A 23,623-nucleotide genomic window follows, 5' to 3' on the forward strand; every position below is an offset into this window, starting at 1 on the left:
GTCTCCATCTTCAGCGTTGTTCAGCATTGCACCGCCAGGTGCATGATGGGAAATAATCTCAGATAAATCTAGTTGTGGGCTTACAAATAATGACCCTGAAAGTCTGACTGAAAACTCAGAAGTGAGAAGGTCTAAGGTCTTATAAAACTCTTTTTATTCAAAGCTGACTGGAGTATGGGAGCCATAAAGGGTCAGAACACTGGTCTGTGCTCAGATTTTTAAATTTTATCAAAAAATTACATTTTTATTAGCATTTATTTTCTGTTTGTTGGGTCTTAAACATTCAGCGGTCGATATAAATATAACAAAAACAGACAAACAACACAAAGGTGATAGTGACAGTCAGCCGCTACCTATGCAGTTCTTCAGCAGTGGGTCGATGGGCTGTGGTTGGTCAGAGATGGTGAACTTCACCGCTGTAACCACGGAGCTCCTGGCGTACGATGAACCTACAGAAAGAGATCAACCAATTAGGCTCGGGTTGGTTAAAATCAGATGATTCTTTGGTTAATGACAGTTTCAATCCGAAGCTTCCCACTGGTTTAGACCACCAGTCCACATCTGTATCATTGATCACCTGACAGCAGGTATCCTTTGAGGCGGGGCAGCAGGGTCTCAGGGTCGATCAGTGTCAGTTTGCCCAAACACTCAGCCACCACGTTCCTGGTTCCTTCCTCCTGACACTCGCAGTGTTTGAGCAGCAGAGACCAAACCGACTCCACGTAGGGCTTCAACCCCGACACGGAAGCTGAGCCTTAACACACACACACACATGTTAAAGCCACACACACACATGCATGCATGGATTCATTTACAAAGAACTTAAGCTGAGCTCACTGATGATCTCTTTGAGCGAGTGCAGCAGCAGATACTGCCTCTTGGAGGAGGAGATCTCCTGCAGGACGAAGGGCAGATACTCCGGAAGATTCCCCACAGCGATGCTGCCCAGCGCGTACGAGGCTGCCGACTTCACCTGAGACACAAACAGCCCGAGACAAACTTAGAGGCTTCAAGCCTCACGCAGAAACACAACAAACAAGAAGCTTCTGGAAAGCCTGGACGTTACCTCTTCGCTGGAGGAGGAGAAAGCATCCAGGATGACCGTCTTGAGTTCTGGTTGGCCGCTGAGGTCCACATGGTGTCCCACTTCGCCCAATGAGAGCAGAGCGAGCAGCCTGATGGAGTCTGTTGAGCGGCTGTTCTTCACATCCTGTGAAACAAGAGTCAGCACACAGGTGGTTTGGGTTTTCGTTTAGAGATTCTGCATTCTGTCCAGATGTTTGATAGTTGGTTAAAACAACTGGAAATAAAAGAGCTCAACAGAAAGGAAAAGAAAACCAAAAGCAAATGAAAAGAGGTGAAACAAGCTGAGCTTTCAACAAGAAATGTATCTAAATGAGAAGAATCAGAGTCGTAAATCTATGCTCCAGAGTTGGGAAGCTCCCAGGCTGACATGCAAAAGTGGGATTTCCTCTAAAGAACGATCAGTCATACATCACCTGCAATAAAATAACAACTTTACTTACACGTCATGTGACCTGGACATGCAGTATATGATCAGCAAGTTATTTCTTAGAGATGCAAACATTTGGCGATCCTCCAATAAGAAGGCAGGGATGCTGAACTGCTTCTGTCACATGACCCAGTTTCACAAAATGTTTGCTTCACCTCAGACGGTCACTTTCTAACTACAGGCGCGTTCCCACTGTAGGAACCTTTAGCGGTTACTATGACCTTTTCAGGAACGGAGCCATGTTTTCCAGCATTCGGACATACAGGAACTAAGGGCCACGGCCCTCAGTTCCTGGAACCATTTTAGCTCCTTCTCCGAGGCTGGGTCTTTTCTGGGTTCCATAGGAACACATCTGATGTAGCTGTTTGGTAGCTCCGCCCCTTGTCAGATTTCCGCTTCTCCATGTTCCTGATGTGCTCAATGTAAACAGTAATAATGACTGAAATGTTTACTCAAACGACACGGACACAACCGGCGCGTGTTTAATAAGTTAAACTCACACGTCGTCTCCTTTGTCTGGAGGAGCATCGTGTCCCAAAGTGATGCTGAAGAACCAGTCCATGCTTTTGTAACAGAGGCAGAACTACTGCGATACCCTTTTAGTTTGATGTCCCCAAAGATTTTTCATTTGATCCAAAGTGCCACAGCCAGAGTACTGACCGGTACTGCCAAGAGAGATCCCATCTCTTCAGTTCTGACCTCTCTACATACGATAAAGTTTAGAACAGAATCTTAAATGCTTCTCATGACATATAAAGCTCTTAATGACCAAGCTCCTAAAAATCTGACAGATCTTATAGTTCCCCATCACTTCTTTCAGCACTCTGGTTTACTTCTTGTTCCCAGAATTTCGAGGACCACTATGGGAGGCAGAGCCTTCAGTTTTTTAGGCTCCTCCCTGTGGAGCCGACGTCCTGTTTGGGTTTGGGACACCCTCTCTGCTTTTAAGGCGAGACACTACTGGTGAATAGGGTAATATTTTAAAATAATAGATATCACCATGAAACTTCCTCAGTTGATTACTTATACAAGTATGAAAAAAATGTATTACAAGTTTTAGAAATTTGTATGATTAATTATGCAAATTAGGCATTCTCTCATTAAATATGCCCACATTTGCCGATATTTCCAGAAGATAGATCTGAACATATGATAAAGCCAGGTGCAAAATTCTTTTTTTCATTTTGTTTACACACAAAATGAAAAGAAAATTACAGAGGGATTTCAGGATATCTGCTTTCATTTCCTAGGAAACCAAAATATACTGTCCATGTTTCGCCATGTTTTTTGATTATAATGTCACATAAATCAGGCCAGGAATGATTTATCAACAAATCCTTCTGTAAATATCTTCAGAATACTGCTAAGTGTATAACTGGAAAGTTTGGTGTTAGTAGGTGCTCCATAGGCTGAGATATTGATACTGGAAAAACACAAAAAACTGATTTTGAGAAAACGGCATTTAAAGATTTAAATAGGGGAATTCAATACATTTGTATGGGAAACAATTGCTCAAAAACAGAATAAATGCTCAGGCCCTTAGTAATACTAACATTGAATAAAATAATCTTATTAATAAAGAATACAAGCTCAATACAATACAATAAAAGATCGCATATCAATTCATTGAGATGTGCGACATGTATGACCAGCCGCGGTCATTAACTCGGTTTCCTAGCGACAGTTTACGGTCAGGTGTGCTGCTTCCCGATGCTTCATCAGCTGATCTAATAGATTTTCTTTTATTGCATCTTGCAAAGCGCAATTTTTACTTTCTTTTCTTTGAAAGTTGCGGTGTTATGGGGCATTTTCGGAGATTCCGGAAAGCTAAACACAGGAGCGTCAGAGTCCAGCACGTGATGCGTCTGATCGAATCACGTTAGCAGAAACGAGCAATAGCCAATGAGATTTTGTCTTTAGCTATAAATCCGCCTTTAGACATTCAGGATTGGTTTCTGATAGAAAGTAAGTGCCATTATTTGGGTGACATATCATTGTGCAGGAAACTCGGAGCTTTACAACGGCACCGGTCATGACAGACTTCAGTAAATAGACGAAGCTCGGCATGGCGCATTGCAATGCTAACTTTTTGGTAAATTTGGGCGAAACGTACAGCCGCGAGTAAACAAAATGTAATAAAATAAACATTTTAATTTATGTTTTCAACGTTTTCTTTATAGCAGGTTGAAAGAACACATATTGAAGGAGTAGACTGGCCCAAAATCTCAAAATTGACCACTGCATGAAAAATGACTGTTTTTGCCTGCCTGCCGTGGAATAATATTCCACTGAAAGCCAAGACCTGTGTACTTATGAATATACCCCATGGACGATTAGAACGATGAAACAAAGGAAAATGATGACATCTCATGACAGAGGAAAACCTGCATCTGAGTGCGTGGGACAGGTGGGCTCACCTGGATGAACTGGCCCACCACAGCGGGCCCCTCGGTGGGACAAGCTCGGGTCAGAGCGGCCACACATTTGGCGATGGAGCAGTACGCCTGTTTGTGAGGCAAAGCGGCACTCTGCGAGTAAACCGGGCCCGTCAGCATCCTCAGCAGGTCCATGTAGCCCAGGCCAGCAGTTTCGGTGGCCACCAGAGCCTGAACAAACACACAAAGTTCATATTCTGATGTTCAGGGAATGATCGCAGAAATATTATTCACTGTCATTCAGGAGGATTTATCAGGAAGGCAGCAAAGCTTTACAACATTTGGGCTGATAACGCTGCGGCGGCGGCTGATTTGCACATTGATAACAAAAGGACTCGGTCACTGACAGACTGCTGGAGTTTAACTTCATGCAGCTGCACCAGGCGTGTTGGTGATCCGCCTACATGTGTAACAGAGAGGCTCAGTACTGGAAGTGCAGGCAAACAATTATTTAGGTGCTCAGATAAGAAACTTTGACAATAATAACAGGACTATAGGACAGCAGGTATTAGCTTTCTAGCTAATGTCCAGCTGTGATAACATCTGTTTGCTTCTCTCCAACCGTCTCTGCTTTCATAAACTGGATTCTAATGCAGCTGAAATCCTATTAAAGCCTCTTTATTTCCTTTTTCATGGTCTGTTATCAGAAAGCCGTGACCTGGATGACTGAGAACCTGCACCAACATCTGTAACGGGACCTCCTGTTTGAAATCAGTGTACAGTAGAGTATTCTACGTGTTTTTGGAGATGAACCCCAGACCTTATTTGTTCCGTTTTCCCAAAAAAATTGAAGAAACAAGAAAATAATAAAAAGATTAAAAAAAAAGAAACAGTATGATGACACAATCAGACGCAGGATGCCTCTGATTCCCGCTCCGCCTCACAGAACCCAGCAGTGACTAAATGAAGGCGAGTTTTCAGCAGTCCACTGATGTGGGGCCACACGTGAGCACCAGCAGTACCTGGTAGAAGTCCAGCATGGCGGCGAGCGCTCCTCCCTGCAGCAGCGGGGATCGGACCAGCGCGATGAGCTGCTGGAGGATGTTTCCTCCGCTTCCTCCACTCAGCTGACCCAGCGAGGACGGGTGAGTGACGGCCAGCGTGGACAGGAAGCTCAGCGCCATCTGAGACACGTGCATGTCGCTCTCGGAGATGAGAGGAGGCAGCTCGGCAAGGACGGCGTCCACCATGACGGGAGTCACCGCGGAGCTGAGGGACACAAACGAACTGTGAGCAGGGGCAGAGGGTGAAGCCGAAGGTGGAGGGCGGGGCTCACGGGTGGGGGGGTTACCTGTAGTTTCTCAGCAGGATGTCCAGAGCGGCCAGCGTGCAGAGCTTCAGGGCTCGCTGGTTCTTTCGGAGGAAGGAGGCGAGGATGGGAACGGCGTCGGGGAGAACTGGCCTCAGATCGATCTTCAGCGGAGAGCCAGCAATCAACGTCAGAGCTGCGAACACATCAAACCTTTACGCCCGCTCGTTACCACAGCAACATCCAGCACGCCGCCTCATCCTTCCAGAACAGCTGTTTGGGGGCGGAGCTTACCTTTCACCGTTGTCAGTCGCGTGATCTCGTTCTTGAGGCGTTCTAAGAAGATCAGCAGCGTTCCTGGAAGCTCTGTGGGCAGGCGGTCACCTACGACAACACAAAGCAGGAAGTTGAAGCGGATCCTGCATCAATGACATCACACCGTGTGATCGACGGGCGGCGGTTACCTAGGTTACAGATGATCTGTCCCATACAGGAAATGGCTCGCTCTTTAACCTCCTGATCGATGTCGGCGGCCTTCAGGCGCTTGATCGTACACGTGAACAGGTCGATGATGTAGGGGGAGGGGTCAAAGCTGTCAGAGCCCTCTGATAGGTTGTCTAGTGGTCGGATCACCTGGAGGACGCAGAATCAAGACGAATAAATATCAGCAGGAACGCGGAGCAGCAGCTGAAATGCTGCGACCGCGGGTTCAACTCCCACCTTAACCAGCTGCTGGGTGACGAGCAGCGCCTCAGAGGTGATCTTGTAAAAGGGGTCTCCCACGCACGCCACCACGGGTGGGACGAGGGCAGGGACGTGGGGGTGGAAGGCGTGAGCGGGGTGTGTGACCATGATGACGTGGAGGCAGGCGAGGGCGTCGATTTTCAGGTTGGAGCTGCTCGACTTATCATTCAGGGAGAAGATGATGCCTGAAACACAAGAGCGGTCACTGATGAGGTCATCGATAAAGATCCACCAATGACTGTTGACTTTAACGCGTCACTAACTCCAGTTTGACCGAAATGAAGAGAATTCCTTTATAAAAAGTCAAAAACACATTGTTCAGCAGACTGGTGGTGTGGACCTCCAGAACACCAACCAGAGAGGGATAGTGTTAAGAATTAATCCAACAAGCCTGAATAGAAGTGAAAATTTCCACCACCGTGACTTTTGAAGCAAATATCTGTCAAGAAATGTGTCAAAACTCAGAGCGCGGGTTCCTCACACAGTAGATGTGTGCGCTCTCAGCCACAAATGCGAGAAGTTGTAACAGAAAAACGAGCACATGCACAAAGCAAATAAATGATGGATGTAAGTTGCCCACCGGAGTTCCATCTAAATAAACAGAAATTTGCACATTTGTGAATATTTTTTTGTTTCCTACATGTTCCTACAAGAGAAAATTTAAAGTTCAGATTTTTGTTGTTCTCACATCAAATCTACAAGCTTGTGCACCTTCATCATTTATCTTTGTTTTAGTTGCAGTCAAATGATCATCGACTGCAGGAGGAGCCAATTTCTGACTAAAAGCCTTTAATAAGTCACACTTATGTTGAGCACACTGAGATCTTTACAGTTTAGAACTTCTGTACTAAAGTATCGAACATCGAGCCTCATGTCGCTGCTGATAAAGTGTTTGTAATGGTGGGATTATTAGAAGGTCTACCTGGTATTAGTACTGGGATGTGCTGAGTCAGGGCTCCTGGGAGGACGTTCACCAGCTCGGTCAACATGTTAAAACAACACTGGCGAGTTTTCACACTTTTCTCCTTCAGCTGCTTGTGAAGCGCTTTCACGATCATGGGCACCTGTGGAGGATGAGAGTCATTAACAGAGACAGATGGTGAGAGATGCGCCCACCAACTCTACTTCCTGTCACTGTCGTGGTCACCGGTGTGGGATGCTCAGGGTTTCCTGTTGCCGTGGGAACTGAGACAACCAAACCAGCAGCTTTATAAAAATGGACAACAGTGACACCTTGCAGCACAGAAACTGAACTACAACCACTGACTTCTAGATCATCAGTTAATGTCGTTCTGGATGAGAACAAATGATTATTTTTCTATTTTCATCCAGTCAAAGCAACTACCCACGTCCTGTTAAACCTCTGAATCCTTCACCTGCCCCTCGGAAAAATGGGGGCCTGTGAGTTTTAGGCCTTTTGTATCTACGGGGAGGAGAATCAATCGTCTTGTAAGAAATAACAACCTTCATATCTGACTTTAAAGGGAAAAACTATTAGAACAAATGAACCTGAAAAAACAAAGAAACATCAACATGGAGTTGATGTAGAAATCCACTAAACAGCTCAAACTTTGGAGGTTTGAGTTGTTTTAGAAGACAAAAAGCAGCCAAAAACAACTGAACTGAGCTCTGACTCCATGTTTCTTTCATGCTTAATGTTTCTTTATGATAAGTACACATCAGTACATCAGATGGAGTTAACAGCATCAGATGTGTAGAACTGAACCAACCTGGCTCTGCAGCATTGTTAGCGGAGTCTCGCCCTGCTCCATGGCGTCCGGATCAGCCAGCCAGCTCTGAGCCGGTCGGGTCTGTTTCAGCAGCGACAGGTAGGCGTGGAAAACATCCGCCTTCACGTTCTCCTCCCTCTCCTGAACACGCACAGGCAGGTCCGGTCAGCTTCTCTTTACAGTTTCAGGAACAGGTTCAGACAGTTGGACGGACAGAAGTTACCTTGAAGCGGCAGACGAGCGCAGGGGACACGGAGCGGTAAAACTCCGGCAGCATCTCGTGACGCGTTGAAACCACGGCGTCCAGACACTTGGCGGCCGCCCTCCGAACCTTCCAGCTCATGTCATCGTCGTCGCTGTACTCGTCGTCGCTGCCTGGACGCACGGAGAGACGCCGTTATCCGATCAGCCAGTCACGTGGCAGCAGACACAACCCATCTAAACCCAAACTTCTGTCTAACTCAGTGATACTCACTATTGTTTTCACAAGAGCCCCATTGGCAGAGCAAAATCAAGGCAAGAGCCACTTTTACGACAACATACTAAGATCCCTTTTGCAAATATGCATTTCTACATATAAAACATCCCACAAAAAAAAGAAACAACACAGCCAATACATTTTCAATTAAGACCATATTTGCGTTAATACTGCGATGAGCGGAAGCTGGCGTGCATGTCCTTGACGTTCTTCATGTTGTATTTGTAGTTTGTTGTTGTAATCATAGTGAGACATTCAAGATGAGCATGGTTTTTGTTAGGGGTGTGCAAAATAATCGTCATGACGATGCATTACGATTCTAATTTTCGCGATCTACTGCATCGATTCTTGACGCCAAGCATCGAATAATTTTTTTTTTTTTTTTTTGGGGGGGGGGGGGGGGGGGCTTTTTATGCCTTTAATGATAGGACACATGCAATTGATGCATTTCGCTGCAAGGGATGTTTGCAATATTTATTTTTTTATAATTTTATAAAGCCTATGCACTTTTTTTTTGTCTGTACTGATCATCCCTATTTTGTTATTTTAAGTTTTATAAATCCTATGCACTTTTTGTGATGAGTGTGTCCAGTAATAGTAATATTTGTTTTAATGGCAATACCTACAATAGTTGTTTCAATAAATACAGTTATGAATTGATTTGCTTTGAGTTATGTATCAATTGAAGACACTATCCAGATCATACACAGACAGTCAGCCACTGGTAATGGCTGTATTTTGTTTTTAAGTATGTTCAGTGAAAATATCGCAATGCATCGCGATGCATCGCAATAATTCAAGAATCGTGCATCGTGGCATGTGAATTGTGATTCGAATCGAATCATGACTTCTTTGCCAATACCCACCCCTAGTTTGTGCTGGTTTTTGCCCTTTTTTAATTAAAAACCGATCCATTGTGCCTGCATCTCGCACTGGCTAAAGGAGCTAGCGTGCTCTGCGGTCAGGTGTGAGGAGGTTTGAGCGGGCTGCAGCCTTAATTAATACTTAATAAAAAATACTTAATACTACAAAAATGCAAACTTAATAAAAATACTTAATACTGTGCAGTATAGGAGTCACGTGGGACCGCAAGGAAGATGGCGGCACAGTAGGAGAGCTCCTCACGACCATCAGCTAATTATGTAAATTTGGAGACATACACTTCGTTCTTAATCTGAAAAGTGAGGCCCTGTGTTCAGGGGGAAAAAAACTACTAGTTTCTGACCAGACATCTGTACTTTCCCGGCGAAATGTCGAACAACAGCAAAGCTAACTTTTTCAAAGGTGCGGCTACGAGAAGTAAGCTAGCCTCAAGGACCAGCCCAACACGTGAACATACCTCCACGTCGCCGACAACAGCATGCGACAGTGACCGTGCATCTGAACATCTGATGAGAACACAATGTTGGACGAAATACGGAAAATGAGTGTTACTCTGCAGATGGTGGCGACTGATGTTGTCTCAATTAAGGAGACGACAAAAGAGCTTAAAGATGCGGTGCAGAGCATACAAGTGAGAATGGGAGAAGCAGAACAACGGATATCGGACGTGGAAGACATAAACACACGAATGGAGAAGAGTATGGAGAAAAATGACAAGAGACTGGAGGCACTGTGGACGCGCGTGGAGGATCTGGAAAATCGCAGCAGGAGAAATAATGTAAGAATGGTGGGACTGAAAGAGGGCAAGGAGGAGACGGGCAAAGTTATTCAGTATGTGGAAAAGATCATCTCTCAGGGGCTCGGGCTGCCCGACAGCGAGTTTGAAATTGAACGTGCCCACCGCTCGTTGGCTTCCATGCCGGGCCCGAACCAACCGCCCAGGACCATACTGATTCGCTTTCTACGCTCATCGGCCCGAGACAAGGTGCTGCAGGTGGCTAAGGAGAGACGTGGGATCCACTGGGAGGACTGTAAGCCGTCCTTTTTTGAGGATGTATCCAGAGAATTGGCGGAGAAAAGAAAAGCATTCGTCCCAGTGAAGAGGCGTCTACATGCGCTAAATGTGAGACACAGGCTGGTCTACCCGGCGACACTTATCTTCACATGGAAAGGGCAGAAGAAAACTTTGAGACAGCAAGGAAGCAGAGGAGTTTGTGCAAGGTGCTGAATAGAGGTCCGGGGGACTTCATGTAAACCAGACGGAGTGTATGTGTTAATCTGTCGGAAAAAGGTAACTTTGATGATGGTCTATGGGAGGCAGGAAGAGCTGTGCTGTCAGGAGCTGACAGGATGCGCCTCACGGACATGGTTCATTTAGCTCAGGTTAATCCGGGGGTGGGGTGGGGGTTAGTTAGAAGCACCGAGTTCTGGGTTGCTTTAACGGAGGTTGTGTTTTTCATGTTTTATCTATACACCAAGACAGTATACCTGAGAACACTTGACGTTTTGAACAGCCTCTTGAATATGTGTTTAGTTATTATTGAAAATATGTGGAGAGAACTGAGGTCAAAAGGCATTTATATGTTGAGAAATGATGGCTAACAGATACATAAATATAATATCATGGAACATAAATGATGTGGGAACCCCGCTAAAAGGAGGAAAGTTTTGACATATCTGAAATCCAAAAATACAGATATAGCATTTATTCAGGAGTCTCATATATTGGGAGATGAAGAGGCAGGAACATTTAAAAGAGGCTGGGTAGGGAAGGTTTTTCATAGTTCATACTCTAGTAAACAGAATGGGGTGATGATACTCATTAATAAAAATTTACGCTTTATTATATTGAAACAACACAATGATAAGGAGGGTAGAATTATTTGTATTGAAGCCCTGATCAATGGAATAAGGACAGTATTATGTAATATATATGCCCCAAACAAGGAGGAACCTGACTTCTTCCATGAGGTTAACAGAGTGATAGGAAACATGCAGGGCCAGGTCATACTGCGGGGGGATTTCAACCAGGTAATGGATGGACTAATTGATAAGAGTAAGCCCAGTGGTAGGTCTTCACCCAGGGACAGGGCTGCAATTCATATGCTGACAGAAGACTTGAGCTTGGTGGACATATGGAGGTTGGTCAACCCACGTGAGAGGGAATATACTTTTTACTCCCTCTGTCACAAATCACATTCAAGGATCGATTTTTTTCTGATGTCTAACTCATTAATAGACTCAGTCGTGGATTGTGAGATAGGGGCTATTACCCTCAGTGATCACGCCACAGTAGAGTTACATGTTGACTTGAATACAAATAAGGTGAAAAGAGGACGTTGGAGGCTTAATACTATGTGGCTACAGGATGTGTCATTTAGCAACACGTTATCAGAGGATCTTAAATCTTTTTTCGAAATTAACATTGGTTCCACAGAAACAATCTCCTCAGTTTGGGAGGCCCCTAAGGCTTATGTAAGAGGGAAAATTATTGCCTATGCCTCAAAAATGAAAAAGGAGAATGTGAAGAAAGAAAAAACATTGGACAAAGAAATCCGTAAATTAGAAAAAGAATTGGCAAGTCACTATTCAGAAAATTTATGCAAAACAATTTGTAATATGAAATATCAACTACATGATATATATAATAAGAAGGCTGCCTTATGCCTTATTTAGGCTGAAAATTAATTTCTATGAAGGGGGCGAAAAGAATGGCAGACTATTAGCGAGACAATTCAGACAACAGGACAATTCCAATAACATCCCACTGATTAAGAAGGATAATAGGTAGTAACTTCATCAAAGGAAATTAATCAGGTTTTTAAAATCTTTACACATCCTCCTGTGCTCCTAACCCCGAAGAAACAACAACTTTTTTTTCAGGTATTCATCTGCCTTCCATATCTAATGAGCAAAAAGACATACTGGATGCTCCAATAGCAGAGGAAGAGATTAGGGCTGCCATTTCATCCATGAAAACCGGGAAGTCACCGGGCTTGGATGGATTCCCGGTTGAATATTATAAGAAATATATTGATATCTTAGCCCCCATATTGCATAAGGTGTACATGGAAGCGTTTGAGAGGGGTTCGCTGCCTGGTACATTTAATGATGCTTTAATTTCGCTTATTCCTAAAAGGGACAGAGATACCTCTGATCCGTCTAATTTCAGAACTGTGAGTCTACTTGGGGTGGACTGTAAGATTTTGACAAAAACCTTGGCGTCACGTTTAGAGAAAATATTGCCAGACATTATACATGGAGATCAAGTAGGTTTTATTAAAAAAAGGTCCTCGGTTGATAACATGCGAAGGCTCATACATCTGATACATATGAATTGCTCTAATCCGGTACCAGTAGCAGCTTTTTCACTTGATGCTGAGAAGGCTTTTGATCGGGTGGAGTGGGAGTTTCTCATGCTGACTCTTTCGAAATTTGGGTTGGGTCCCGGCTTTTGTAACTGGGTGAAGATACTTTACTCTGGTCCGAGAGCAACTGTTCTAACAAATTGGCTGCCATCTGATTTTCTCTGTCTTTCCAGAGGGACGAGACAAGGGTGTGCTCTCTCTCCATTGCTCTTTACTATGGTACTTGAACCATTAGCTTTAGCAATCAGAGCTGATGTGAGGATTAAAGGCTGATTTATGGTCGGAAACCAGGTCGTCGGCGTGTGTGTCGCAGTTAACGCAGACATGCCCCCGCCCCCTTATGCAGACACTCTGGTGCACCTCCCCAAAATTGTAACACACCGCAGACAGTGCCGCAGATATCGCCGCAGGGAGGAGAGAAGGTCCCTCTGATTGGTCAACTCTACATCCGCTCTACACTATGCGTATTTCCGGTTTGCTAACCGGCTAATGGTGACGCTAACCATACTAACCGTGACGATTCTTTCGCCTCTCTGCCAGCTCCAGTAGTAGCAATATTTCTTCTATTTCTAGATCGATCAGCTGCATCTCAATCAAAGTGCGCATCCGTCCAGTCGCCATTGTTGTTGAATGACCTCCGTAACCGGAAGAGAAACACGCCGCCCACCACATCCACAATCCTAGCTTGTTCATGATTGTCCCTCTTGCGTTGTGGCGTGGGATTAACATAGCGCAGACCCCGCTTCAAAAGTGGGCATAAATCAAAAATAACTGCGTCATGTCTGCGACAAGCTCACTGCGACACACTGCAGCGGGAGTATACACGGCCCTTAAGGGTGTGAGGGCAGGGGGTAGAGAGCACAAGCTATTTATGTATGCCAATGACATATTAGCAGTGTTAGAAGATCCTGGGGACTCTCTACCAGTGTTACTTGAATATATTGAACAGTATTCTAGACTATCAGGTTATAAAATAAACTGGAATAAATCTGAATGTATGCCAATATCTCATACATGTCACTCTGGGGTTGTCACTCCATATGGCTTTAAGTTTCTACCTTCAGGGATGAAATATTTAGGCATTCAACTAAATTCAAATCTTGATTAAATAATGCTCTCAAACCTGGAACCACTCATACAGAAAATAAAAATGAACCTGGATAAATGGGGAAAATTGAAGCTCACATTGTGGGGAAAAATAAATCTAATTAAAATGGTGGTTGCACCACAATTCAATTATGTTTCTATGATGCTACCGGTCAATATAGCACCACAGTTGTTCAAACAATATGATAGAATCATTACAGAATTTTTATGGGACAAAAAGAGACCAAGGATTAATATAAAGAAGATGTGGTCACCTAGGGAGATAGGAGGTATGGGCCTACCTAATGTAAGATTATATCATTTAGCATTTGAAATGTCTAGATTGATAAAATATTGGAAGGGGATAGATCAAGAGCTGAGTTGGATCAAAATTGAAAGTTTTGAAAAATTGAAACTAACTAGTCCGTTTGAACCTCTGGATGTTTTTTCACACGGTGTAACAATTCCTGGACGTAATTATTTTTCAAACCCAGTGTTGTCTTATTCTAAAACAGTTTGGAGAGAAATACACAAGATGTATAGTATTTCCCACTTGAGACAACCTTATGCCTCTCTATGGCATAATACAGCCATCCGTATTGGGAAGAAACCCATTTATTGGAATCAATGGCTTGTAAGAGGGATACGCAAACTGAGCGACCTGTGTGTGGATGGAGTATTAATGTCGTTTTCTGATATGATGCAAAAATATAATCTGGAACATAAAGGTAATTTTTGGAAGTATTTGCAAATAAGAAACTGTATCACAAAGGGTAAATTGAGTCATAATAACAGTGTTTCCCATACATTGAGGAAACTATGGCGGCCCGCCATAGTTTCCTTTTGGCTGCCATAGTTTCCGAATCCAAATCGTTTGAAACACAGCGATTTTTAATTATTTTTTTTTTTTTGGAAACACAGCGATTTCCTCGAAAACCAACCAATATGACTATACAACAGGTGAATTAGTAATTAAACATGTCCTAAAGTGTGCAATGTCAGAGTTTTGAAGTTTAGTGGCAAAAAAAAGGTTTATGTGTTATTAGTCGCTGTCGGGGTGATTGACACACGTTATAGATCAGTGGGTGCGCGTGCATAAAGGTCAGCTGTAATCATCGTGATTTCGTTGACAAACATATTTTTTTACCTATTTATATTATGAGAAATAATGTGAAATTTGAGCAATGACGAATACACTAGTATGTTGTCCGGTATGTTGCTTAAAAAAATAGCAAGCTCAATAGTTTCTGTTTAAAATAAGGTGTTTCATCTGTCCCGCATGTGTGTTTCAACCATCCCGACTAGGCGGAGCGGGGTGAAGTTGGTTTTATATTCGACATTCGCCTATTTTCCAGCTTTGTAATTGTAATAGCGTCACAAAAACCGCACCAATTAGCCTCAGGATGGTATTAATATTTACAGAAAACTAAGACTAACATACCACAGGCTTTATCAACTCACCAAAGTAAGCCTGAAAGATCAGAGTAACCGCGCCGAATATACTTCTAAGTGAACTACGGCAGCCGGCGCGCTTAGGGACCGTTGCAAAAGTGCAACGCCTTTTTTTGTTCTCACTGGATATTCAACCAATGAACACCAAACCACTTCGGATGGGTTTGTGAACTCACTATAAAGCTTTCACAGCCTTTTAGTTTCCAGAAAAATAATTTTAGGTAGAACATTTACTCAGTGTGCATAGTTAATTCCATTTTAGATATTTATTTTGTAATAGCTCTCTTGTTTTTAAAGATATCAACACCAAACCACTTCTGATGTGTTCCTGAACTCATTGTGTACTTCCTACACCCTTTATTATTAAGGACAACCTTTTCAAGTTTCTCAAAAAGGCATAAGTACTCACTGTATATGATCCATTCATATTTTTCATGAAGTTTAGTTTTAACCTGTAAATATTTTCTATGACAATTGTTATCATTGGGTTTTAATGACAAGATGAGGTTTCCTCATAAGCCCACAAGGGTTTCTGACATCTCCAGCACACATTCCTTTTTTTTAATTTGTTGTGTTTTATTGTGTATTTTTTTTATATTTGAATGAATGTGTGCAAATCAATCAAATAAAATCAAATCTGCAGTCGCACAAACTTACGCCGCGTAAATTTACCCCCCCCCCCCATAGTTTCCAAAAATTCTGTGGGAAACACTGTAATAAGAATACACTGATGGAAGTTTTGGACCTACCCAGTATAGCACACAGAGCAGCCATATTCTACAAAACATTTAATGGTTTACGAAAAGATACATGTAAAAATCTGAGGATTGTTTGGCAGAAAGACCTAGGGTGTGATTTAAGTGAGGAGGACTGGTTAAATATCTTATCAAATACAGGGAAACACATGAGAGAGGCAAAGGGGAAATTCATTCAGTACAAGATAATTCATAGATTTTATTTTACTCCTTCAAAGCTACATCGAATGGGCTTAATAGGAAATAATTTATGTTGGAAATGTCAGAGTGAGATAGGGACTTTTTTACATGTGATTTGGGGATGTAAACTAGTGTACCCGTTTTGGGAGAAAGTATTGAACCGTGTGAGTAAATGGCTGGGTGTGGCAGTACCTGTATCACCAAAACTGTGTTTGTTAGGGGACCAAACAGGAATTCTAAATATATCTAAATATGAAAGAGGGATTTTAAAAGTTGGAATGGTCACAGCTGCCCGAGCAATCTTCAGAGTATGGAAGAGTACAGTCGCCCCAGATGTTAAAAAGTGGATGGAAATGATGTCAGAAGTTGCATCATATGAACACATGTTGGCTAGAGTTCACAATGAAGAGGAACATGTTAGGAGGGCCTGGGAACGTATTTTTTTGTAGGTATGGAAAATGAAAATTTGTAGATATGGTGCTGATCAATGCAAAATGTAAAAAAAAAAAGAGTCTATGTGCAGGAGGTCTTTGTGTACAGGGCTATAAGCTGGATTACTGTCTGTTGATGTTGGTGTCAGTGTTTGTTTTCTAGTTGGAATGTTTTGTTTAGGTGTGTATGAATAATTAAATAAAAAAATTTAATGACAAAAAAAAAAAATACTGTGCAGTATACGCTGTATGTTATTTGAAAAAAGTTATTGTTACCATATTGTTATAAGCTACTATGCGAGTGCGAGCTGCGCGATGAGTATCTCTGGTCTAACTGACCAACCAGCGTCAGGCTGGATTCTGCTTCAGTACCTTGGTAGTCTTCATCGTTCTGCTCGGCATCCATGGCGTTGTCATCCTCATCTTCATCGTCAAAGTTGTAATTGGGGTCGTAGGTCAGGTAGCGCAGGCAGATGGAGATGACCGTGGGAACGTGGGGGTAAACTTCTTTGGGACACCTACAAACAAATCCATTTAGAAAGCAAGAACAACGGCGGCTGGAACGGCACCTCCACTGTTTTTTTCTTGCGTTTTACCTCCTTACGAAGGACTCGAAGGCCTGGATGCAGTACTCTCTGAGCTCGTCATCGTCCACGTTACAGAACTTCACCACCAGAGGGATAATTTTCTCCAGATACTCCCCTGCACACGACACACAGGTCAGAGGTGAGGAATATCAGCCTGTCGTCTTATCTTACATTCTGGCTGACGTGTCGTCCTCTCCGACTCACCGATCCTGTGTCCGGCCTGTCTGCTGATGGCGGCCGTGCACTGGATGTACGTCCTGGTGGTCGACATGTTGTCGTTCCTCCCCAGCTCGGTCAGAAGGTGCTCGATCAGATCGATGAAGACCAGGTTCCCGCAGGACATCACCAGGTGGCCGAGAGCCATGATGGTCCTCTGAAACGGTCAGAAACTCTACGTGAGCTAAAAACGGCCTCCAGAGTTCAATCCAAGCACAGAGGAACACCTGAAAGTTCCACGTGTCGGTTACTTAATGGTTAGAAGGTCAAACGCACCTTTCTGACAGCCAGTCTGGGGGAGGTGAGCTGAGGGAGCAGACAGCTGAGGATGGAGGGATGGAAATTTACCAGCAGACCGCCCTGTCTGCAAAGAGACACAGACAAAGAACACCTTAATTAGTGGAAGTTCACTGATGTTACAGAACAGATCTGATTATGTAGTTCCAGAGTGGACTTCACAGTACCCTCAGTGCTTTATGTTTTGTGGCATCAATAGTAAAAAGGAGGCAAAAATATGAAGCTGCAGGCGTCAGAAAGCTGATAAAAAAAAGTGTCCGAATGAGTCCTAAATCTGTCCTGACTGATTCACAGCTGTATTTAGGGCTGGGCGGTATGGCCTAAAATGTATACCCCGGTAAAATTTGAGCCACTGACGGTATGCGGTATATATCGCGGTATGGTACTTTTGTATATAAATTACAACAGAACAGTTTCTCAGTGGTTACCATAGCACCAAATAAACACTTTCAATCAGGATGTTTGCAGCAATATTAAATGAAATGTTTTGTGCAAAAACAGAAAACACAGGAAATATAAAAAAATAAATACGTTATATTTATATTTAAAAAATAAGAAAAGGTACATTTCCTCGAATAAACTCTTTGAGAGAAAAGCCGCTGCCTCTTGGATAACGTAACTTTCATAGGCACCTTCCATTTATTCAACATGCTCAAATATGCGTCATATTTCAGACACCCCATTTGTGCATGTTAAGCTAACTGCTTGTTAATACGATAAGTGTTTTATTACTTTGCATGTCTTCCAAAAGAGAAAATAATCAGGATTTTGAGGATGTTACCGTTACACACCAGCTGAGACGTAGGGTAGCAAAACATTATGGGCGTGAAAACGAAACTTAGAAAATCGGCTCGGCGCATGCGCAAAACCACAAAGTAGCAATTCTCGACAAGTAGGAGAAGTCGACAGAACACCGGGTTTGACTCGTTTCATATTCTGGAGCATGGTTAGCCCGCAGGTGGTAAAACAAATTACTCGTGTTACCTTGCTATTACTGTCGCCCGGCATATCCAAGCGGATGTTCAAAACTTTGCATTACTGCCATCTACAGGACTCATGAGCTATTGCGGTATAAGGTATGGCAAAAAAATCTCTACCGTTGGTGAAAAATACCGCATAAGGTATGATACCGTGCATACCGCCCAGCCCAAGCTGTATTTACTGCTGTCCTTTAGTTATCAGATCAGCCAGAACGCATTTTATCACCAAACATGAACCAGACTTGAAACATGACCTCTGACTTTAGCACAACAGAGCGCAGCAGAAGGAGCAACAACAGCACCGACACAGTGGGAGGAACCTCAGGCTGTCGCACAGGTTTAAACTCAGTGGAAGCAGAAGGCTACGACAGGCATTAGTCCAGCTCTCAGTGTTTCTCAATTCCGGTCCTCAGGACCCACTGCCCTGCATGTTTTTAATGTTTCCCTCCTCCAGCACACCTGATTCAAATGATCAACTCGTCATCACGCTCTGCAGTGGCCTGATCAGGAGCCATTCATTTGAATCAGGTGTGCTGGAGGAGGGAAACATCGAAAACATGAAGGGCAGTGGGTCCTGAGGACCGGAATTGAGAAACACTCAAAGCACACATGGAGCTGGTTGTGTTTGGTGAAACGGCGCCCCCTGCTGGTCCAACCATACAAAACTGCACATGAACGCGAAGACAAACGATGAGGCAGACTTCGGTTTGATCAAAGCCGGCCAGCAGCCCTCCTGCACCTCAGTCAGACTCAGTCACTGTACCTGCAGAGCATGTCAGCCATGATGTCGAGCGCCTCCAGCTGCACAGAGACGTCTTCCTGTTTGGCGATGGCGCTCGTCAATCGACCCGTGATCTTCTTACAAACGCTGGCGGCTAAAGCAGATCCTGAGATGCAGACGGGGGAGAAAAGTTAATAAGTGTATCAGTGTTTTCCACCATCAGCTTGGCCATTCTGAGACATTCTAATGTAAACTCGTCACTCTGTTCAAAGGGTCAAAAAATTACAAAAAAGGGCACATTTTCAGGATTAATAAACTAATGAACTCTGCTTTAGAACTTATAGTATTTTTACCACTGGAGGCAGGAGGCAACTCTCCGATCACAGTTTTGAGTCCGATGGAAGAAATGTCTCGGAGCTGTTCTTTGTCTGACAGCATGTTGGTGCACAGCGTGTCCACGATGGTCTCCACCTGGTACTCCTTCACCTTACTGACCAGAGGGCCCAGGCTGACAAAGCAAACACGCCCACAGTTAGAGACGTTAACCCAGAAATGAGGATCTGATTAAAACAGGCGCGGTGTCGTCTTCTCACCATTTGACAGCTAAGTTCTGAACTTCTCCGTTCTTGTCTTCCAACAGTTTGAGGATCATCCTCACCACCTGTCAATCAATCAATCAATCGATCAATTCCTGCAACCAAACAACCAGGACCGACGACCCGGTGCCACCAGTATGCACTGACCTTCCTCTCACTGTCGTCGTCCAGTTTGATTGAATCTTTCTGCAGCTCCGTCATCAGGTCGTTTGTGGCCATAAACCTGAAAACACAAAACAAACCCATGAAACAGTCATCAGTCCAAACGCTGCGTCCAGGCACAGCAACAAGAGTCGGGTGCATGAAAACTGTCAGTGATTTATTCATCCGAAGAACAATCTGAATGAAAAAGATTCCAGGCTGTTCCCCATCAGAGTCCAAACCTGGATCATTAGCTGGAATAACCCGGCTGAACTCCCGAACATGTCGCAGCCCACATGACACACGGATTAATAAAAGCCTCTGGTATCTTTTAAAACTTACAAAGCAGAGCCAGCCAGTTAAAAAGTTTACAAGTTTGATATGCGACTTTAAAAATCCACAACAGCAAACTGTCAAACGAACCAGGTAAAAAACAAAGAAATAAAAATAAAATATGGACAAAGCCAGAAGTTTTCTGGCCTGAAATGGTTAGAGGTGGGAAATAATCAGATCTCAGATCTATGTGGACGATGAAGTAGCCAATGTGAAAGTAGGATTTTCTGGATGGTAACTGATAGGGTAACGTTTATAGAACGAAAAAGTGAAGTGCCAGGCCCGCCGACAGCGTGCAGGAGAGCCAGCACGATGAAGTTCAACTTAAATATTTTAGACATAGGACAAACACGAGAAAATACGTGTTTCCAGCTGGAAAAGGATTTTTTTTTAAAACAAACAAAAAAAAACAGCCAACTGTCCCTGCTGCCGACCAGAAGACCACCGAGTCAGAGATGTCAAAGCCATCACAACTTTGTGTCCGCATCCAGCATCAGAACCAGGGCTTCCGGCCACGTTTCATACTTTGAAGCCGAGATATTTTACCGACACAGGTGTTCCAACACTCTCTACAACAGCACCAAAAACAGAGTTTTTGAGTCATTTTTAAAAAGCAGAAAGGAGTGCGAACATGTGATGCTCAAAGCGAGAGCGGAGAATATCCCATAAAACAGCTGATGTCGGCATTTATTTACTCCAACAATGCTGCTGCAGGCACACTTTTCTTTTAATTGGCTTAATTAATCAAACAAACTGGAGATAAATTAACTATGGATTGTTACAAATACATTGCTATGAAAGCATCCTGATGAGATTCCCGCCCTCATCAATCATTTCTGGCTCCAAACGTCAACTTCTCTCATTAGATGGTCTCATTAATGAGATTCTTTCCCTCTGATCTCTGTCTTTTCCTTTTGATTTTGGAGGATTTTTAACTGTAGCCTGTTGTTCATTCATCAGAGGAAAACCAGGAACTTTGCCCTCTGTGGCCACGTGTGGCCGGACCGACATCCCACCACGGAGCTCATAACTTTGGATTAGAACACTCTGGATTTACATTTTGGAATCCAAATGGTTTCTGCGGGTCCTTAAAGGATAAGACCGGTTTTTTGACATTGGGCCCTTGATTTCACATTATAACATGATGTTCTACTCACCCCTGCGTGTTGTTGAACATTTGGAGCTGTTCCGAAGATATTCGAGAGGCGTCTGGCTGCTCTCTTGAGATATTCGGCCATGAAACGGTTTCCTATGGGCAAGCTTATACAGGCACAAACTACGCTGTTTATAATTTATTAATTACTGTACACTAGCACTGATAACGTGGAGGTGCGTCACTTACTTAAAAAAATCTGGGTTACTAATTTTGAATTTTAGCCGAATGAATAAATAGGCAGCAGGTCTGTGGGCTGTCTGTGGCAGTAGCACGACGAGGACGTCAGTAACACCCACTTTACAACAAAAAAAATCAAAATTACAATAACCCGGATTTTTTTAAGTAAGCGACGCACCTCCACGTTATCAGTGCTAATGTACAGTAATTAATAAATTATAAACAGCATAGTTTGTGCCTGTATAAGCTTGCCCATAGGAAACCGTTTCATGGCCGAATATCTCAAGAGAGCAACCAGACGCCTCGCGAATATCTTCGGAACAGCTCCAAATTACCAACAACAAGCAGGGGTGAGTAGAACATCATGTTATAATGTGAAATCAAGGCCCCAATGTAAAAAAACCGGTCTTATCCTTTAAAGCTGCGGTCGGCAACTTTTTTTTAGTCATATTAGCTTGAACTGTCATGGGATTCTGGAAGTAGAATATTAAATAGGCGGTTTAGGAAAAATAACGAAATCTGTAGCTCCCTCTGAAGCCTGTAATCATGCTTGCAAAAACCGAGCGCTCCCTGCTGTTTTTAACCAATCAAGTTAGGGTGGAGGAATCCTACCTGTCAATCACAGCTTGTGCACACGCTGCTGAGCGTGAGTCTGCCCCAGCTTGTGTGCGCTCACACTGGTGTGAACTCACGTGCACAACCTCGTCCACAGAGGGGGAGGGGTTTGGGGGGCGATTCGGAGCTTGTTAGAGGTTGGGGGAGGGACCTGAAAGTTGTATCAGTTCGAATTTTCCGACTTTAGACTCGCAATTTTGAAAACCTGCCGACTGCAGCATTAAATCGTGAACTTATCGGAGGAATCTGGACTGTTGAAGCAGGAAACCACAACAGGAGTAAGTAAAAGGACACGGGAGTGATGGGATGAGTTGTTCTGCTCTGCTGTTGGATCAAGCGCCAAACTTATCTCTAATTAAAACTAAATAAATCCAACCACACCGTCCACATCTTTGCACCACCTGCCGGTTTCCATTCGTCCGATTTACCCTCTTCCAGTCTGGAGTAAAAAGGCTCTCTGACCCGGCTAACTTCCATCTGGTTTAAAGGCACGAATCTGATCGGGAATCAGAGTGAGCGCCCCGTGTCAGGAAGGATGACCGTTGTTGATGCCGTTCAACATTCAGCTTCAGTGACTTCATGCATCAGACTGGTGGAGCCTGAAAGCCTGAGGTCACAAAAGGTCACTCGTTGTGCATTTTTTTTTGCTTTTAGCTCCTCAAATCTGCATCAAGCAAAAATATTTACAGCTTTCTGGAGACCTTAATCTAAGATTAATTCATACATAAGACCAAAGGTGCATGTAAAATAAAGAAACATAGGCGATGCAGATGTTCTAGTGGAAATAATCTTCCAGATGGCAAACAAGCTGTTTCAGGACATTTTTATTAACTTCTTTACTGGAGTAATTTTTTGCAACAGAACCAAATCCTTTAATGCCAAATGAGATAATCATGTTTTCCTCCGAAGCACATCCAGCATACGTGACAAGCAATTTACATATCTTTGACAGCTAAACGGCCATGCTTTAAGAAAATCTGTTGCGAGTGTCTCCAGCAGCGACGCGTCACCAGAAACAGAAAGCCCGTCTCCTGCAAAGCTTCTGCTAAAATTGACTCAGTCTTAAAGCCCTCAGATCAGCTCTGAAATCACTCTTCAGCTCTGCTCATGCGGGGTCACAAGCAATTTTAACAGCAGCCAAAGCGAGCAGCGGCAAGTCACACAATTTCACAGATTTCTGGTACGGAGAGGGAGGCCGTCAGAGGAGAAGAAACCTTTGATTCGTGCTGCCAACTTTGGTTGTGATCGTCCTCGAGCTGCTTAACAACGGGGCGGCTTTCTCTTTATTGTGCTGGAGCGTCACAGACTGAAGCATCTGCTCGGTCTTCAAAACATTCAAACTTGAACACAAAACACACAAGATGAGACACAGTGAAGGTTGAAATAATTATCACCAAAGACACGGGTATGTCAAACCACCAGAAACAACCAATTAAGATGTGAACTCAGATTTCCAAAGACCACACATGTAAAGGAGCTGGAAGCAGAACTCAGACGCTAC

At 43.6% G+C, this 23,623-nt stretch overlaps 1 protein-coding gene across 1 annotated transcript in view; it reads right to left on the minus strand.

Annotated features, from left to right (window-relative positions):
- cand1 (cullin-associated and neddylation-dissociated 1) overlaps positions 1–23,623 on the minus strand; it is a 35,418-nt gene that overhangs the window by 6,653 nt on the left and 5,142 nt on the right. The window contains exons 2-22 of the mRNA XM_075472268.1: positions 19,848–19,923; positions 19,698–19,765; positions 19,458–19,612; positions 19,147–19,270; positions 17,383–17,470; positions 17,095–17,263; positions 16,900–17,005; positions 16,676–16,821; positions 7,895–8,046; positions 7,672–7,812; positions 6,864–7,005; positions 5,918–6,126; positions 5,662–5,830; positions 5,492–5,581; positions 5,240–5,393; positions 4,911–5,157; positions 3,931–4,119; positions 1,067–1,210; positions 838–973; positions 578–754; positions 354–449 (exon numbers count right to left, since the gene is read on the minus strand). Of these exons, the coding sequence (XP_075328383.1) occupies positions 354–449; positions 578–754; positions 838–973; positions 1,067–1,210; positions 3,931–4,119; positions 4,911–5,157; positions 5,240–5,393; positions 5,492–5,581; positions 5,662–5,830; positions 5,918–6,126; positions 6,864–7,005; positions 7,672–7,812; positions 7,895–8,046; positions 16,676–16,821; positions 16,900–17,005; positions 17,095–17,263; positions 17,383–17,470; positions 19,147–19,270; positions 19,458–19,612; positions 19,698–19,765; positions 19,848–19,923 (2,978 nt within the window). The remainder of the gene's footprint in view (positions 1–353; positions 450–577; positions 755–837; positions 974–1,066; positions 1,211–3,930; positions 4,120–4,910; positions 5,158–5,239; positions 5,394–5,491; positions 5,582–5,661; positions 5,831–5,917; positions 6,127–6,863; positions 7,006–7,671; positions 7,813–7,894; positions 8,047–16,675; positions 16,822–16,899; positions 17,006–17,094; positions 17,264–17,382; positions 17,471–19,146; positions 19,271–19,457; positions 19,613–19,697; positions 19,766–19,847; positions 19,924–23,623) is intronic.

This window comes from Odontesthes bonariensis, chromosome 8, assembly GCF_027942865.1.
Source record: "Odontesthes bonariensis isolate fOdoBon6 chromosome 8, fOdoBon6.hap1, whole genome shotgun sequence".
Classification (NCBI taxonomy): Eukaryota; Metazoa; Chordata; class Actinopteri; order Atheriniformes; family Atherinopsidae; genus Odontesthes; species Odontesthes bonariensis.